Genomic DNA, 18165 nt, shown 5'->3' on the forward strand with positions numbered 1-18165 from the left:
TCTATTCTAAGTGGATCAAAGACCTAAATGTAAAACCTCAAACTATAAGAACCTTAGAAAACACAGGAGACACCCTTACAGAATGCATGCCATAAGAGATAAGCTAGATCAGTGGGATCTCATTAAACGGAAAAGCTTCTGCAAGGCAAAAGAAATCATCAAGAGAGTGAGGAGACAGACCACAGAATGGGAAAAGTTATTTGCCAACTATATATCGGACAAAGGCCTAACATCCAGGATCTACAAGGAACTCAAACGTGCCAAAAGGATAAAAACAAACAGCCCTATTAAAAAGTGGGCAAAAGACATGAATAGACACTTCTCAAAAGAAGTTATAAAAGCAGCCAACAGACACATGAAAAAGTGCTCTGCCTCACTAATCATCTGAGAAATGCAAATCAAAACCACATTGAGATACCACCTAACCCCAGCCAAAATGGCCTTCATTAATAAAACAAATAACAGATGTTGGTGAGGATATGGAGAAAACGGAATGCTTCTATGCTGCTGGTGGGAATGCAAACTAGTTCAACCTCTATGGAAAACTGTGATCATTTCTAAAAGAACTGGAAATTGACCTTCCCAAATGACCCAGCAATCTGCCTTCTGGGAATATATCCGGAGGAACTCAAATCACTCTACAAAAAAGATACCTCTATACGCATGTTTATTGCAGCACTATTCACATTAGCAAAAACATGGAACCAACCATACTGCCCATTGAAACTGGAATGGATAAAAAAGGTGATACGTATACACAATGGAATGTTACACAGCCATAAAGGACAAACATAGACTTTGAAGCAATTTGGATGAAATTCGAGTCTATCATATTCATGATCTATCACAGAAACAAAGAACACGGTACCACATGTTCTCACTCATAAGCAGACCCTGAACATTTACCCTAATACTATAAGAAAGGGATTGGCAGTAGCGGGATACTGCCAGGGTGGAGGGGTGGGGGGGACATAACATCAATAAGGGTACCTGATCTCAAACCAGACAAAGCGGGGACCAAAGGAAAACCCAAACTTTACCTGTACGATGTTCACTTGTATACCTAATCCTGAACTATACTCCACACCTTTTAAAATGTTATATATATATATATAAATATATATCTGCCATCTTTTTGCCTTGCTCCACTCTATCTCTTTAAAGGCGAAAAGATGGCAGACATCGCTTATTCTTATAACATGAATTGTTCAACCATCAGAACGATTCTAAAGAACAAGGACAAGATCATGGAACATGTGAAGTCTGCTGTGCCATCGATGGTGACAATAATTGCTATGAAGCATGAAAAAGCGATGGAAGAGATTGAGAAACTTTTTGTGTGGATGCAGGAAAGCATTAGTGTCAAGTACCACTCAGCTTAATGTTGATTCAAGAGAAAGTTAAAAACCTTTATGAAGGCTTGAAGAAGAAACATAGTGAAAAATCAGAGGGTGCCTCTATTAATGCCAGCCATGGCTGATTTCATTGCTTCAGGCCAGAGCCAGCTCTCACAACATAAAATTGAGTGGTGAGGCAGCTAGTGCAGCTGCCTGGGAATTTCGAGAAATTATTGATGAAGACATGTATTTACCCGAGCATGTTTTCAATGTGGAGGTAAAGATCATACGGTGCGTGCTTGACCCCCAAAGGTTTACCATCTGACTGGGGAGACAAGAGCTGCCCAGAGGCCGTAATTGGGAACCCATGCCAAGGAGCAAGGCACAGCACAGAGGCAGGTCTTGCTGGCTCCCGCAGGACACATTTCCAGAGACTAGTCACCACGGAATGAGGTGGTGAGCAACAGAGGAGACAGGAAACTATTTCAAGATCAAGGATGAGGGGAGGAGAGACAGGCTGAGCACAGACACAAGGCAGGAAAGGTGTGTTTGGAAAGCTACGAGCTCTGTCACAGAGGGAGGAGGGACTGCTGGGGAGGGGGCTGTATGAGCAGAAACCAGAAAGGTAGGTGCTTGGTGAGTCCAGGCACAGTTTCCGGTAAGCATGTTCTTGGTTTCTGTGAGACTTAAGATATTGGCCACTGGCCTCTAATTTCAAGATGTCTAGGTCAGATGGGGGTGCTTCTCATCATTTAAAGCTCGTTGCCTTTACATTCAGGCAGCGCATGAAGGAATGGTAGAGTTCTAGCATCTTCTCCTTTCTGTCTGCATGGAAGCATGAAGACTCCACACGTTTTAAAAACTAGTATTGGGACAGAGAAGAGGGGGTATCTCCAAGTTAGATCGCTCCAGGAGCAAAGTTCTGCTCAAGTGACCAGCAAGAAAAAATTAAAGTCTTATGCTTGTGTCAGGCACTTTGATACGAACATCTCAGGTTATCTGTTCAGCAAACTCACATAGTAGTTCGTGTATCTGGTTTACAAGTGAAAAAAAAAAAGACTTGAAAAGGTGACGGGATTTGGCAAAGGCCACAGAGCTAATAAATTGCAGTTAGGACTGCAGTTTAGCACAGAGAGAAAGTTACATCCAAGCATTCAGGTTCACAACGTTCTATGATTTTTTCCTTCCATTTTTCCTTCTTCCCATGAGGAACAGAATAAAGTCAGAACTATGCAGTTCTATCAATGTTTGGGGCATAGAGTGGAATGAATCAAATTTTAATTAAGTGTAGGTCCTCAGTTTCCCTAAGTTTGTTGAAAAAGAGTACCAGTCTCAGTGTCAGAAGCAGTGGGATCGAGAGTTAAGTCCAGCAATTTCTGACTTATGGGAGAGGTGAGAGTTTGGAGACTACAGGGGTGAGAAAGACCACCTGACATGCACCCAGGCTAGGCACTCTCCTGGCAAACTCAGTGCTCGAAGCTTCCCACAGAGCACATGGCCACAACACAGCAACACCCTGCGCCCTTCCAATCTTTTTCCTTCACACTCTCAATCGTTATTCTTAGAAATGATGACCAGTAGTCATTCTCTGAGTTAATTTCTGGTGTAGTAGTTTTTAAAGAACATAAACCATGAATGTTTTCCAAGAACTTCCTCTAAAAACAGCTGCATACTAGTGATTCCACAAGGTTCTATTTGTATGTCCTGATGAATTTACTTAGTACAAAACAATAAGAAAATCAGTTTGTATGCTGGGAAGGATGTAGACAAGTTAAAAATCATATAATAGTGAGATGTCGTGGAGTAATTTAATTCAGGGCTCTTAATTGCAGATTGATAGCCACAGAGAGAGATTTGTTCTTGATGAAACATACTGAAGAGAAAATTTTCCATGAAACTTTTATGTTCACTGTCAGAAAAGAATAATAATGAAAATCAAAAGATACCTATTCCTTCTCTTCCCCAAACCACTGTAACAGAAAAGCCATGACAGTTTGCCATTCATATTTTAGCGTCATTGCAACTGATAATACAACAAAATATTTCCTCCTCTCCTCAGCAACACACCAGTAATTATGAAGCTATTCCTGAGAATTGTGATTTCCTGGCACTATTGTACGAGACTATGAGACTGATGTTCAGAATTAAAATGGAAAAAAAGATGTGACTTCATGATCACTTTAGTAAGATAACTTTTATGACAAAAGGAAGACAATGGAGCGGATGTTGGGATCTTTTAATCTCGTCTTCCTTCCTCTGGAGTCTCCATTGTTTGAACAAAGAAAACCCAGACACTGTAATAGCAGAGAGAGACTGAGTTATTTTTAACAAGTCCCACAAACAAAAAAAGAGTCGCTACTGGAACCTTCCAAATTCAAACATGGTAGTTCGGCACTCTGGGTTGAGGATATTTGCTACAATAAAAGATACATGAAAGCAAATCCACAGTGTGAATATTTCAAGCAGAAGGCCTAACACTCAGTACCTAAAAACCAAAAATGAAGTGACTGTTCAGAGTCTTTGTTAGAAAATGGTGTCTATGGACTTGCTCGATGTAGGATTGTCATAAATCTTCAATTTGTAAAAGACAACATCTGTGAAGCCAATCAAGTGAAGCACAGTAAATGAGGTGTGCTGGTAGCTGTTTTTTGTCTGTCAGACGATTCACCAAAATATTATTTCATGTGTTTAGCAAACTTCCCAATTGTTTGCTGACAACGTTTCAGGAAAGCATCTGATCTGCACAAACTGCATTTTGTGAGTTACGAGGATGTTAAAGACAATTTGGGAACAGCAATGTCTTAGAGGGAGTGACCTCATGAGACGGCAAGAGTGAGCTTCCTGAAAGAGGCATGCAAATGTAACTGGTATGGACAGAGACTGCAACCTCGGGCAGGCCTAGTGCTCACAGGAGTATGCTATAGCGCAGACATGTCAGGCAGGCTCTCACCTGTTGGGTGGCCTGGTGCAATGTCACCTGCCCTCTGGAACCATTTTTCCTCATTTGTAATTACAAGTTAATCCTTAAATCATTTCAAGCCAAGGCTCCCAACCAGTCACTTGATGGGGACTAGGATAAAATTCAAGCATGTGATGGCTAAGGGATAGATGGCCCTCTATTGTGAGTAGACTTTGTTTTGTTCACTTATCTATCCCATCTCCAAGATTATAGAGTGTCATAGCTATAGTTGTGGATAGAAATGAATTGGAAAAACCAGAAAAATTGTTAAACAAAATGCAGTTTGTGCAAATCAGATGCTTTCCTGAAACTTTGTCAGAAAACATTTGGGAAGTTCGCTAAACACATCAAAGAATATTTTGGTAAATCCTCTCACGAACAAAAAACAGCTACAGGCACACCTCATTTACGATGCTTCACTTGACTGGCTTCACAGATGTTGTTTTTTACAAACTGAGGGTTTGTGGCAATTCTGCATTGAGCAAATCCATAGGCGCCACTTTCTAACAGCATGTGCTTACTTTGTCTCTGTGCCACATTTTGGCAATTCTCCCAATATTTCAAACCTTTTCATTATATCTGTTGTGGTGATACTTAATCTGAGATGTTACTATTGTAATTGTTTTGGAGCACCAGAGGAAGCTCACCCATATAAGAAGGCAAAGTTAACTGCATCTGACTGTTCCATCAACCAGGCAGTCCTCCACCTCTCTCTTTCTCCTTGAACCACCCTATTTCTGAAGACACAATATTGAAATTACACTGACTAATAACCCTACCATGGCCTCCAAGTGTTCTAGTGAAAAAGTCGCATGTTTCTCACTTTAAATCAAAAGCTAGAAATGATTATGCTTAGTGAGGAAGCTATGTTGAAAACCAGGCCTCTTGTGCTTAACAGTCAATCCATGACTACAGAGGAAAAGTTCTTGAAGGAAATGACAAGTGCTGTTCCAGTGAACACATGAATACCAAGAAAGCAAAACAGTCTTACTATTGCACGAGAGTTTGAGTGGTCTGGATAGAAGATCAAACCAGTCACCACATTCCCTTAAGTCAAAGCCCACAGACCAAGGCCCTAACTCTTTTAAATTCTGTGAAGACAGAGAGAGGTGAGGAAACTGCAGAAGAAAAGTTTGAAGCTAGCAGAGATTCCTTTCAAAGTATTACTGATCATTGACAATACACCTGGCCATCCAACGGCTCTGATGGGATGTGCAAGGAGATTAATGTGGTTTCCATGCCTGCTAACATAACATGAGGTTTACGGAAAGAACCGTCTCCAGAACACAAGTGCTGATGAGAAGCTTTAGCAAGTTACCCAGGAGACCTAGCTAAGATCATTATGAAGTTGGCTACACTCAACAGCAAATTTTCAATGTCAAAATTGCCTTCTATTGGAAGAAGATGTCTTCTAGGACTTTCATAGCTAGAGAGGACAAGTCAAGGTCTGGCTTCAATGCTTCAAAAAACAGGCTTTCTTGTTAGGGGGCAATGCAGCTGTTGACTAAATCAAAGCCAATGCTCATTTACCATTCTGAAGATGCTAAGGTCCTTGAGACTTTTGCCAAATTTACTCTGTCTGTGCTCTGTAAGTAGTACAATGAAGCCTAGATGACAGTATATCTGTTTACAGCATTGTTTACTGGATATTTTAAGACCACTGTATTGACGTACTGCTCAGATTTCCTTCAAAATATTACTGCTCATTGACAATGCACCTGGCCACTCAAAGGCTCTGATGGAGTTGTACAAGATTAATGTGGTTTCCATGCCTGCTAACACAACCTCTACTCTGAAGTCCATGGACCAAGGAGTCTTTTTGACTTTCAAACTTATTTAAGAAATATATTTCTTAAGGTTACAATTCCTCTAGAGAGTGATTCCTCTGATGGATCTGGGCAAAATCGACTGAAAATCTTCTGGAAAGAATTCACCATTCTAGATACCATTAAGAACATTCGTGATTCATGGGAGAAGTCCAAAATATCATTAAAAGGAATTTGGAAGATTTTTGATTCCAACCCTCAAAATTGTCTTTGAGTGATTAAAGACTTCAGTGGAGGAAGTAACTGCAGATGTGGTGGAAACAGTCAGAGAACTAGAGTTAGAAGAGGAACCTGAAGATGAGACTGGACTGCTGCAATCTCATGCTAAAACCTGAATTGCTTCTTATGAATGAACAAAGAAAGTGGTTTCTTAAGGTGGAATCTACTCCTGGTGAAGATGCTGTGAACGTTGCTAAAATGTCAACAAAGGATTTAGAATATTACATAAACTTGGTTGAGAAAGCTTCATCAGGGTTTGAGAGGATTGACTCCAATCTCGAAAATGGCTCTACTGTAGGTAAAATGCTGTCAAACAGCATTGCGTGCAACAGAGAAACCTTTCATGAAAGGAAGAGTCAATTGATGTGACAAACCTTGCTGTTTTATTTTAGAAAACTTCCAGTGCCACCTCAACCATCAACAACCAGCATATTGATCAGTTAGTAGCTATCATTACAGAGGTAAGACCTTCCACCAGCAAAAAGATTATGACTTGTTAAAGGCTCAGATGATAGTTAGCATTTTCTAGCAATAAAGTTTTTGTGAAAGAAAGTATGTACATTGCTTCTTTAAAGCTATTGCACAACTAATAGACTACAGTATAATGTAAACATAGCTTTTATATGCTGGAAAACAAAAAAAAATGTGTGGCCTATTTTATTTTGATATTCACTTTATTGTGGTTGTCTGAAACTGGACTCACAATAATCTCCAGGCATATAATTTTGCACACCTGAAACAGATTTTAAGTATTAAAAGCAAAAGACAATAGAAATGTTTCTAGACATTTTCCATCTTTTTCATGCAAGATACATATGATTAATTTTTGCTAGTTTTATATTATGCATCTCATTTAAATTAAAATTGGTATAAGCACTTATTTTTTTCCCCTCATGATAAAATGATTAGAAAAGTGCCTAATTTTTCTTTTGTTGATTGAGGAGTAAAAAGCAAATGAGATGCTTGTGAGCCAGAATGAACTGCACCTCTGTGTTCATAGGCCGTGGCTTCTGGCCCAATCCAGTCAGTTGTGTGAACTGTGGAGCCCAAGTCTCCTCCGCAGAGGGAGTTGGGCAACACGTACCCCCACTGTGCATGTGTAGAGCTTGGTAGAAGAGGGTCTGCCCAAGTGCAGACTACCACGTGCCCTTCCCTGAAACAGGGTCTCATGAGCTAACCCAGGGGCTCCAAGCCCAGGAGCTCCAGACACATGTACAGCACAGATGTGGCCAGCATGTGGCACGAGTGTGGCTAAAAGTGACACAGGTGTTGCTCTTGGGTGCTGGTCCAGCTCCATGCAGAGTGTGGTCTCGCCTCCATTGTCCAGTGCTTCTCTCAATCTTGGGCTGACGTGCCCTTTGCAGCTGCTCTGCCCAGACAGGTGCTCTCCTGACTAACTATACAGTTCACTGCAGCCTTGAAATCCTCAGGATCAAGTGGAATGGAAACTTTCTCGTGTTACACAAAAAATTTCAACACAACACTTGTCACTTCGAAACAGAAACAGAAGAGCTGTTGGAATCGATCGATACAATTCTTAAGTAAGGGTTAAAGTTTTGGGTTTGTAACAGTGTGTGGGCACAGACCATCTTGGGCTCACCATTCACAGCTCACCATTCACTGCCCCAGAGAATCTAGGCATGACATCCCCTGTAACAGAATGCTCAGGAAAGCAACTCCATTCCGCATTCGAATTGTGAAATGATTTGGCAATTTTAACACCTTAATATTTAATCTTTCCCTAACCCTAATATTTCACTTTCTTCTTAGGATAACTATAGACAGTAATGATATTTTCCCAGGTCCTCTGAAGATAACCTCCAACCCTTTCGGTTTTCTTAGAGCAACTTCTTCTCTCCTACCCAACCAACCCCGAGGGGATCAGCAGTTTTCACACACGGTCCTTTACTTCTGGCCACAGAGGCACGCTCAGCACAGGTCTGTGGAGGGGAACTGTCCCCCACGCCCTCCAATTCCCCGACCTGACTCCTACTTTTGGCCAATGTCCACCAATCAGGGATATCTTGGTGTGGCAGTCAGCTTACAACGTGTATCCACTTTGTCTACACCACAAACACTCCAGGAAATGAAGTAGCTGCCAGAAGCATTTCCCAAGAGCTCAACTCCCACCTGCCCAAGATTAAAAACAATAAATCATCCCAATTTAAGCAGCCTAGCTACTTTGGAAAAACAAGTTCATTGTATCTAATCCCTTTCTTTTTTCTTCTTTTTGCATTTCTCACATAAAATTATTAGTGGTGAGGACCGTTCTTGGGCATCTTTCCAGGACCTACCTCCTTTCTTCTCATGCATTTGATCTCACCTGGAAAATAAATTTTAGCTCTATTTATCGATTTCAGGTTAAAAAAAAATAAAGTCATTTTCCGTTTGAAAACGTGGCCCATTTATTTGAACTGAAAGGCATCATTACATAGTGCAAACATTTCTTTGGTAATGAACTGAATACAATGGTCGTAAAACAAAAGGCATCTGGCTGTTGGCAGCATTTAGAAAAGTAAATAAATATGTACACTCCATCACGTTACAGCATCCCTCATGGCGGCTGCTGGCACCACTTGCTCAGGCACTGCCCACTGGCTTGATAACATAAGATAGTATCAAACTGGTGGCTCTGCAGACATTTCAGTTTGAATTACAGAATTGTTTTTGGTAAAGCACAGTCAGCTTCCCCCCTTGGCTTAGAGAACCCAATACTCTGACACTGACCCAAATACACGCTCTACTGCGTGTGTGCCACCTTGGCACTGGGGCCACAAACACCCCCAAGGCACAGCCGAGCCGTGAAACACTCCCAGAATACAGAACTTGATGCAATCTGTAGACCTGAACAACTTACATAACCATCAACTTTTAGACAAACTCACACATCTCCTATTTTACAGAAATCCCCTCCAATATTTCATCACTACACTTGACTTGATATTTCAAAAGAAGTTGCAATACGAGGATAAGAAGTTGCAATAACCATTTCCACACATACAACACCACAAATCCACAGTGAATGTTATCACAGCTGGAAGACTGCCAACGCCCCTGGTAGACTCTGCAGCCTCCTGCAGGAAGGCGCTGGGGTGTCTCCTGCAGAAAGGGTGCTCACCCAGAATACAGGTCATGCACATATCACACCTGACCTCATCAGTGCCCGTCTTGTGCCAGATTCTGCAAGGAGCTTTGCCTCCTCCCCATCCCACAAGTCTCAATATAATGCCACCAATGTTGGATACCTGCCATCTCAGACTGAAACTGCCTGTGACCTCAGGGTCTCCCTCTTTCACCACCTTGGCTAGGGACTCTCTGAGGGTAGGTGGTACCTGTGCTTATGCGTCATGTGTGCCTGGCACCATGCCTGGCGCACAGTGGGCACCAAGTCAATACGTTGAACTGGACTTGCATGTTCAGGGAAACACTTCTCGGAACACAGAGCACTTTGTATTTAGAACAAAATGGAAGACTTCGGTCAGTTAAAAAGAGAGAGACCATGAGGTATCATAGTTGCTTTTCACTGATGATTTTTGCATAGTGGAAATGGTTTTTCTGTCACCTCTAATACCTAAAAATGGGCAAATTTTCATAAAACATCATGCATTTTAAAAATACAAATGAGGTATAGGGATTCATTTTTTTTTTAATGCACTCACACCTGAAGTTAGAAAGCTCCCAGCATTTGAATTCCTCTTGCCCACTGGAGAATCCCTGGGAAGCGACTCGAGCACTCCACGATCAGCTGGGAACAGCCTCCAGGATATAAAAAAAGCCAGGGCCACGATCCCAGTCTTGTCAACGCACACGTCGGTCGTCAGTAGGTATTGGCAGATACAAGATGGGATGAAGGGACGTTCACATTCAGTTCACAACCAGGCGGTATGTTTGCAAGTTACAAGTGAAAGCAAACCTGCTTCTAAGTGTGGCCTGTTAATGTCATCGTCAGCACGTAGAAGGAAGGAGCTGAGACAGTCGCAGGATGTGCAGCTGCTTCAAGCAGGGGATGCTCGCTTTGTGGTCAGATGCTGACAAGCTGTGAAATGTCACAGAGAGCCCAGAGGAGGAGCCAAAGATTCCCTGGGAGGGCTGAGGCCTGCACTGCACCACCAAACTGTGTCCCCGTGAACACTTGCATGAAAGATTCTGCAATGTCTGCCAAACACCCATTTTCTTTTTACATGTAGCCTGTGGGTCACCCCGACTTCGGCAAGCCCCCTCTGGCCACCTGTGGGCAACAGGTCTGCAAGCTCCTAGCACGAGAGCCAGGCAGGACGACATTTAGAGGTATCCTGCTTTATTTAGAAAGAAAGGGTGGCATTAGGCAAAATCAATTTAGGAGCCTAAATGATTCAACCGTGCAATTTAATATTAGCACCAATTTTTCATTTTAAAAGAATTAAATAAAAACCTGAGAAATCTAACATGAAGCCAGGCCTCGTGTCTGTTTTCTTTCCACGCATCTGCTGTTTCCTTCTCAGTGAACTCGGTCAGAAGCCTCCTGTGCTCCGTTCTGTAACAGCAACAGCTGGACGTTGTCGTGAAATGTCTTGAGTTCTGGGTGTTTCCTGGTCTGCAGCTACCCGCATCGGCCACCTGGTCTCACGGTGGCGGAGCAGACACACTCCACGGAGCCTCACGAGAGCCTAAGGCTTCTCCCCCGTGGGCTTCTTTAGGCAGACAGGACAGCAGGCCCCTTTGATTTTCACAGGTGCAGAGCAAGCAGCAGGCTGGCATGCTTCCACAAAGCAGGTGACCTGCCCATCCTGGAGGAGAGACACAAGCATAGCCCTGTCAACTGCAGGATGACTGTCAGGCCTGGCAGCATGTTGAGCCGCAACCTGGGTCCCTGGCCTTGCCGTGAGCCACCTTCCCTGTGTGCATGGGTCTCCCCTTCCATGGATTTTTGCAATACGGGAATGGCTCTCTGCTGATGTCACAGTTACAGATGCAAGAGTTAGTGCTAACCCACCCACTTACCCCTAAGTCTCACGTCTCCACCCTCTGCTGTCTATAACCATCATCCTCCCATTCCAGGAGGGCCCAGGTCCACGGGCTGGGGACTCTCTTCTGTCTCACACCTGGGCCCCCTCAGACTGTGTCTGTGGACATTGTTGGGAAGCACGGCAGGGCCAGAGGAAAGTGGGGACCGGGTTCTGCTCAACCCTGGTCTGTCCTTTCAAGCCAGCTCAGCCCAGGGACCCTGGCATGCGCTCTCCCTATGTCCAAGGTACTAGAGGTGCCCCAGAATAGTCCCGTCCTTGTCATCCTGCCTGCTCATACTCTGTGCTGAGTTTCCCATTGGAACTGGCTGCAGCCAGACGTGCTTACTGCTAGCACTCAGGTATCCACCACCTGTCACCTGTCCCCTTGTCCGAGGTAGGAACAGTTCCTCACCAACCTCTCTAACACCCCCGGCCCCAGACAGGCAAATGCTTAACCACTGGCTCTCTGCCACATCTGTGGGTTTTTATGGTGTGAATGTTCTGCTGCCATGCCCAAGTGGCCCTGACCAGAGTGGGAGTTGCCCACCCTCTGAGGGAGGACCACGATGAGGTTCTGTGCCCACATGTGACTCCTCTTTGGGCACAGCTGTGCTCGTCTGGTGCTTCTGGGAGTGAAAAGTGGATGGATGCCAGAACAGGTGGGAGGAGCCTGGTCCTGACAGCGGGCCGCCCATCTGGGTGTCACACATGGCTCTCATCCTTACATTTACCTTCGGGTGTAAAAACAGCCTCCCTGTACTCACTTTGCATTCACAAATGGTGCATGCATCTTTTTTCCATTTTGCATTGTTGACATGAGATTCGCCGCTGGCATCCACACACTCTGTAGTACTGAGCCGTGATTCAAGTTTCTTTATCTGCAGCAAAGCAAAGAACAGTCTCTGGGCACGTCAGAGTAACAGTTTCGCTCTTAGGGTGTTCCTAAGCCTGAAATGATGCCTTAAAATGAACAATGCTTGACAGGAGTATTTCTGAAGAACTGTCATAAAATCTCCAATGTACTTATTAGTCAGGGGACAGCTGTCCAAAAGCTCCGTGACACGATGGTTCCACCACTGCACTGTCCAAGAAAAGCCTTGTAGACAAACGAAGGAGATATTCTCAAAGGTCTGTGAGAACAAGAATCCACCAAGATGACAAAAAGGAATGAATGATTATGACCAACAACCCCCAGTATCCAGTTTTCCTTGCCCTTATAGTAACAAAACCGCTGATTTTTAGTTAGATGTCTGATACCCCAGGTAAAGATCACCAGTCACAATCGCTCTGGAGGCCAGGCATGACCACGTGATCCCCAGGGACGTGCCTCTGAGAGAGGCCTCTTTCCTCATACCCTCTCCCGCATCTTGTCAGGGGAACACAGACAGTGATGGTGGCTGAAAATCCTCAGGCCACGAGGTAACCTTAGAAGTAGAGGATGCCCATGTGGGAGGCCTGACAGCTCTGGATCAACTCCCTCAGACTCACATGAAGTAAAACTGTTCTTATTTTGGGATTTCTATTCCTTGTAATGGAACCAAAACTAACTGTGGACAAAACCTGAAGTGGATGGAAATTATTTATCATGGACACCCCGAGTCTTCTCATAAACCTTCTCATAAACCACATTCAGCCATAGGTAAAGCCGTCTACTTCGACGATGGGTGTTAATGGCCATGAATAACTTAAACCTCCTACTGTTCATTTCCGTGAAAATATCTGCTTTGATTTCCTGTCGGCCATAAACATATGATCCCCAACCTAGCAAGAGCAGAGCATCTTGCCTGTGCAAATGTCATGCAGTTAAAGGCAATGGCCTCACATCCCCTCTGCATTTTATGACGACAGCTGGTCACCTAAGATTTCATTAGCCCAACAGCTATTCACCTCAGAAAATATCTTAGATATGGCTTCTACATGAAAACCCTCTTTCCTGCATGAGTCCATTTGTTAGTATAATTGGTATTTACGTTACAAATGTTAGAACGTTCCAGTTGAAATGACGAAGACAAAGAGAAAGGGTCCCTCAGGCCCCAGGAGCAGCAGCAGCCCAGGGCCAGAGAGCGCTCAGGAGTGGCAGCCTGGCCTGTTTGCCCTGCAGAGGCCCTTGGGCTAGGGGAAGTCATCTCCATGGTTGTGACTGTTCTGCTTCAACTCACAGTCAGAGAGAAGCCTTGATGAAGCTGGACCCACATGAGCCTCGGTGGTCAAAAGGGTCAATGCACAGATCTGTGTGGATGCCAGTGGTCACCCAAGAATGCAAGGGACATGGCCACAGATCGCAAACATCCACTGAGCTGCAGCTGGCTGTGAAGGTCACAGTGAACAATCTGCATGTCTCAGGCCTAGAGTTGCAGCCCAGGGCAGCAAAGAAGTCACAGAGCCACAGACAGCATCAATGCGATGGGGTGGGAAGGCAGCCTGCCTGCATTTAGAACAGTGGGTGGGCACAGTGCACTTTCATTAGCAGACACTGTCCCCCTCTGCCTTTGCTCTGGAGTCCCCAACATGTCCCTCAATGGTCTGTCAGGCTCTCCAGGGTCACTTTTCCACACAGCCTGCCCTGATCAGCCTTGGAACTCTTGGCCTGCCCCCCAACTCCCAGCATAGTCCTGGAGGGTCTGACTGGGTTTGTCTCTGCTTCTTTCTCGCCTGGTGCCTGCACAGGGCCAGGTGAAGCTGAGTGAGGTGCGGCAAGCTGTCTACCGGCGCTGCTGAGGGAACTCAGACCTGGTCTTTAGACTGCAGAGGCAGAAGGACTGGGAGAAGACACAGAAGCAGCTGGAACACCTCCCGCTGGGCTGGAGGTGGACCTGTGGCTACAGTAGATGACCAAAGCCCCTTCCACAGCCACAAGGATCCTGTGAGTGGACGGGGCTGCATATCCAGGTTCAAGGCACCACAGGTACCACGAGCCATGCACCTCCTAGGATCTGGTCAATACCCTACCATGGGGTACACGCTTCTTTTATTTAGCTTTAGGCCTCAGTCTTCACACAGGTAACCTCAACACAGGCACTAGAGAAAGCAGGAATCAGCTCCCTGGATGGGAGGGAGGGAGATGATTCATTTTTGGCAGGTCTTCTACAGAGCCTCCGCCAAGAGCCCAGGTTGAAAATCCCTGTTGCCCCAAACAGATGCCAGGACCTTGCTCACACCAGAGAGACCTGGTGAGTATGTGCAGTGCTGAGCTGGAAATGCGAGGTCCCATTCTCTGGCAACAGTTATTTAAGGATTATTCCTTAAGCAGTGGCTTAAGAAAAGGACTCCGAGTCTGAATTCTCCCACAGTTCCCTTATCCTCAGTTTCCTCTGGCAAGGCCCCTTGTTGGCAGTCCCCCATCCATGGCACAGATTACTCACTGCCTGGGTGTCCCTGATCCACTGGGAAACCCAAGGACGACAGCTCCATGTGGTCCAGCCAGAGACAAGCTACAGGACCACCCAGCATGCAGAAATGCCATTCCCAGAGGCTCTGGGAAGAGGGTCTCAAGGGGGTTATGGTAGTGTCTGCAGCTGCAGTCGCCTGTGCTTAAGCACATGGGCAGACCAGAGCTGCTGAGTACATTCGGGATGTGAGCCCTCAGGCCAGACATTACCTGTTTTCTGAGGTCTGTGATGGTCTTCTGCATTTCCACAACAAACTCCTTGAAGTCATTGGTCCCTGGTCCATTTGAGTGCATGCTGAAGGCCGATGTGACGTTGCTGAAATGCTTTCCATGTTTCCCAACACTGTCATGAGGGGCGAGGAAGGAGAAGAAGCAAAATCTAATCTCGGCAGGTTATGACTGCTTTCGTTTCACACGAGCTCAAGTCTGCATTTCCCGAGTGAGCAGCCCTCCTCCAGCAGGGAGTTCTGGGAGGGAAGCCCAGCAGGAGTGGCCCCTCCTTCAGAGCCCTGGGATGTCCCTGCCAGGTCCTTGCTCTTGCTCACCAGTGGTGGCACAACCCTGACATCGGGACAGTGACTCTACTGCTAGACGTCACAACAGGAAGACAACTCGGCATGCAGTCTGGCCTCAGAGACGACCATACCTCAGTATTTTTCGTGGTCTTGTTTTCTTTATGGGTTTATCTTCCTCGTAGCTGAATTCAAGAGACCGTCTGCCTCGGAAGTGATATGAAAAGGCATTGAATTGTCCCCTGGTCCTACAGTCTAAAATAAAAGCACAAGAAACATGTCAGCAGAGGATGGCTTAAACTTAGAAGAGATTAAGTACAATTTCTCAGACACTAATGAGGCTTACAGTGTGCCAACAAGAAAGGTTATGGCACCTTTAAGGAACTATGACCTAGGTGACCCAGGAAACCAAGCAGTTGACCTGCAGATGCAGCCATGTCCAGACACAGACTGGCTTCGAAGATGAAGTCTTAAAAGATTCTGGATTTTCTGGGCAAAAGAACAGAAAATTGGGATCTGCTCTTTCCTCAGTGGCTACAGAGAGTCTGGTCAAATTATAAGAAGATGGAGGCTTTGTAACTGAGAATAAGAACCAGCTTTTCCAAATGATTTTCAAGAGGAAAAGCTTCTGCAAACAGAGTAAATTTTCTGCCGTGCTTGTAGAAAAGCCTTTTGAATTAAAACAGTGAGAATATGAAACAAAAACAAAATAAAACCAGATACAGGTTTCCAACAGATATGATAACAAGAACAAACAGGACTTGGAAAATTGGGTGGGTAGCAGATGTGTTTCTATTTCTTATGTGAATGTTCCTACCACATATACATCCATGTAAGTATGTGTGTGTGTGTGTGTGTGTGTGTGTGTGTGTGTATACATGTGTGCACGCATGGTGAGAGAGAAAGAGAACAAGAAGGAGAGAAGACAGAAGGGGAGGCAGATTTAAAAGCTGATCATACACCACAAACACACTCATACTACACTGACACATACACACTCTCTTAGAAGAAGCTGTTTAAAACAGCTCAACTCTTCAGATTTCAACACTTACTAAATCAAATAACATTTGGGCCAGAAGTATTACTTCAGGAAAAAATGAGGTGGGAGAGAAAATAACTATAGGTTCTGACCTTTGTGTCTCACCTCAAACTACTAAGTGTGCACATACACGCTAGGGTCCACAAAGTACGGGCAAGGCCAGGGTCTGGTCCCTCACTCTAACCATGCATGTGGCCCGAGAGTCACTCCACCCTGCTGGACCGTTTTCCTCACAAGACATCATGCTCTACAACTTGGGTTCTGAGCATCCCCTGGCTCCAGTATTCTGTGGTGCTCCGATCAGTTTGAATAAAGCCAAAATGATGTTTGAATCACAAAATGCAAGTCGAGATTAACCAAGAGTGGGATCTAGGAATGCAAAGGGGAGCTCAGCCTTGGAAACCGTTGGAGCAGGCAGCTGATGGGGACTCTGCAGGCAAGACATGCTGGACATGGCAGGTCACATGGGCAGGACAGACGGCAGGGAGCCCTGCAGCTGGAGGGTAGTTTTTCCCTGGCCACGAGGGTGCAGGACACTTCTCCCTCCTTCACAGGACATTTTGTAACTCCTTTCTCAGTCATGCACATTATTGAGGTATTCAGAAACACATAACAATGCTTTGGAGATCTGATAAACCTGACACGCTTCTTTCCTATGTTGACTTCCACCTTTAATACAGATACAGACTACATAGGCTAACACACAAGTACTGACACGTAAACATGCATTAGGTTTTAAAGAAACGTTAGGAACACTCTTATTAAAGTTTGGTTTTCTGTTTCTTTCACATAGGATTTTAGTTATGAGTACTATCCACGTCGCTACAAAGTCCTCAAAATCTTAGTTCTTATTTATTTATTTATATTTTTGGCTCCACGGTTTACCTCAGGATGTATATAGTATAATTCAACACACCTCCCACAGCTAAATATCTTGTCTCCAAGCTCCACGATGATGAACACACCTGCAAGTAACTGCACACGTACGAGGCATCCCCCCAAACTGGTGAAGAGGATGAACCAGCAATAGGGATGCCTGCACACACCTTCACAGCAGTCCTGCCACACCCTGAGGTCGACCCTGGGGATCTCCTCACAACTGCCGTAGCCGTGAGGGAACTCCGCCACCTTGAACACGTCGCCCTGCACACGGGTGATGTTGTCGGAGTTGTCACACAGGATCCTGGCCAAGGATGTCTGCTTAATCTGCGTCAGCTGGGCGGGGGAGAACACCCCTGGGTTCTCATACCACAACCTGGATTCCCCAAGAGAGCAGGATCAGAGATGAGCAGGAGGACTCACAGGTAATAGGGAGCTCAGTGAAAACATCCCTCTGCCTAGGTTCACCAAGGACACAGAAATCACTTCTTTCAACAAGCTATCACTTACAAACCTACTCAGATATTGCTCGTGATTCCTCCTCAAAAAACAAAAACCAAGAACCCAGGAGAAAAAAGGGTGCTAGCTCTTCCAACTAGCAACAAAGAAGAATGGAAACTGTGTAAATGGACATGGTAGGCAGCTACGTGGTGAATCACCGAGCAGCAGGTAGGGTCCAGCTTACCAAGATATTAAACTGAAGTAGTCATGCTGGACTAAAAAGCAAACCATGGTCTTGCCAGAGTCCAAACGTCCCTACCATCCCCTGGGATTTAGCTACATGGACCGTCCATCAGGTTTCCAGAAATGGAAAGATCCTTACTAAGTGAAGGGACAGGGAAGCATCTTTGAACCTGGTGTGGTTCTCTTCTATCGCTGTGGCGATGGGCACACCCAAAGGAGTGCACCAATGACACAGGCGTTGAGACCCTGCCTTCATTCTCGGCACGGATGAGCTCTCCCTTCCCCGAGTCCCTGGAGAGGCGAGTTTGAGAGCGACTCTCCTTCCTGCACGCATGTG

General features: G+C 45.1%; 1 protein-coding gene across 1 annotated transcript in view; it reads right to left on the reverse strand.

Moving 5' to 3' along the window:
* Positions 1-10136: 10136 nt before the first annotated feature.
* Positions 10137-18165, reverse strand: part of PXDN (peroxidasin) — a 53475-nt gene continuing 45446 nt past the window's right edge. Inside the window, exons 18-22 of the mRNA XM_021711730.1 lie at positions 17312-17520; positions 15361-15481; positions 14925-15057; positions 12091-12204; positions 10137-11107 (exon numbers count right to left, since the gene is read on the reverse strand). Coding sequence (XP_021567405.1) covers positions 10988-11107; positions 12091-12204; positions 14925-15057; positions 15361-15481; positions 17312-17520 — 697 coding nt within the window. The 3' untranslated portion in view covers positions 10137-10987. The remainder of the gene's footprint in view (positions 11108-12090; positions 12205-14924; positions 15058-15360; positions 15482-17311; positions 17521-18165) is intronic.

The sequence above is a fragment of the Carlito syrichta genome, unplaced genomic scaffold (assembly GCF_000164805.1).
Source record: "Carlito syrichta isolate Samal-C Ts95f unplaced genomic scaffold, Tarsius_syrichta-2.0.1 Scaffold302535, whole genome shotgun sequence".
Lineage (NCBI taxonomy): Eukaryota > Metazoa > Chordata > Mammalia > Primates > Tarsiidae > Carlito > Carlito syrichta.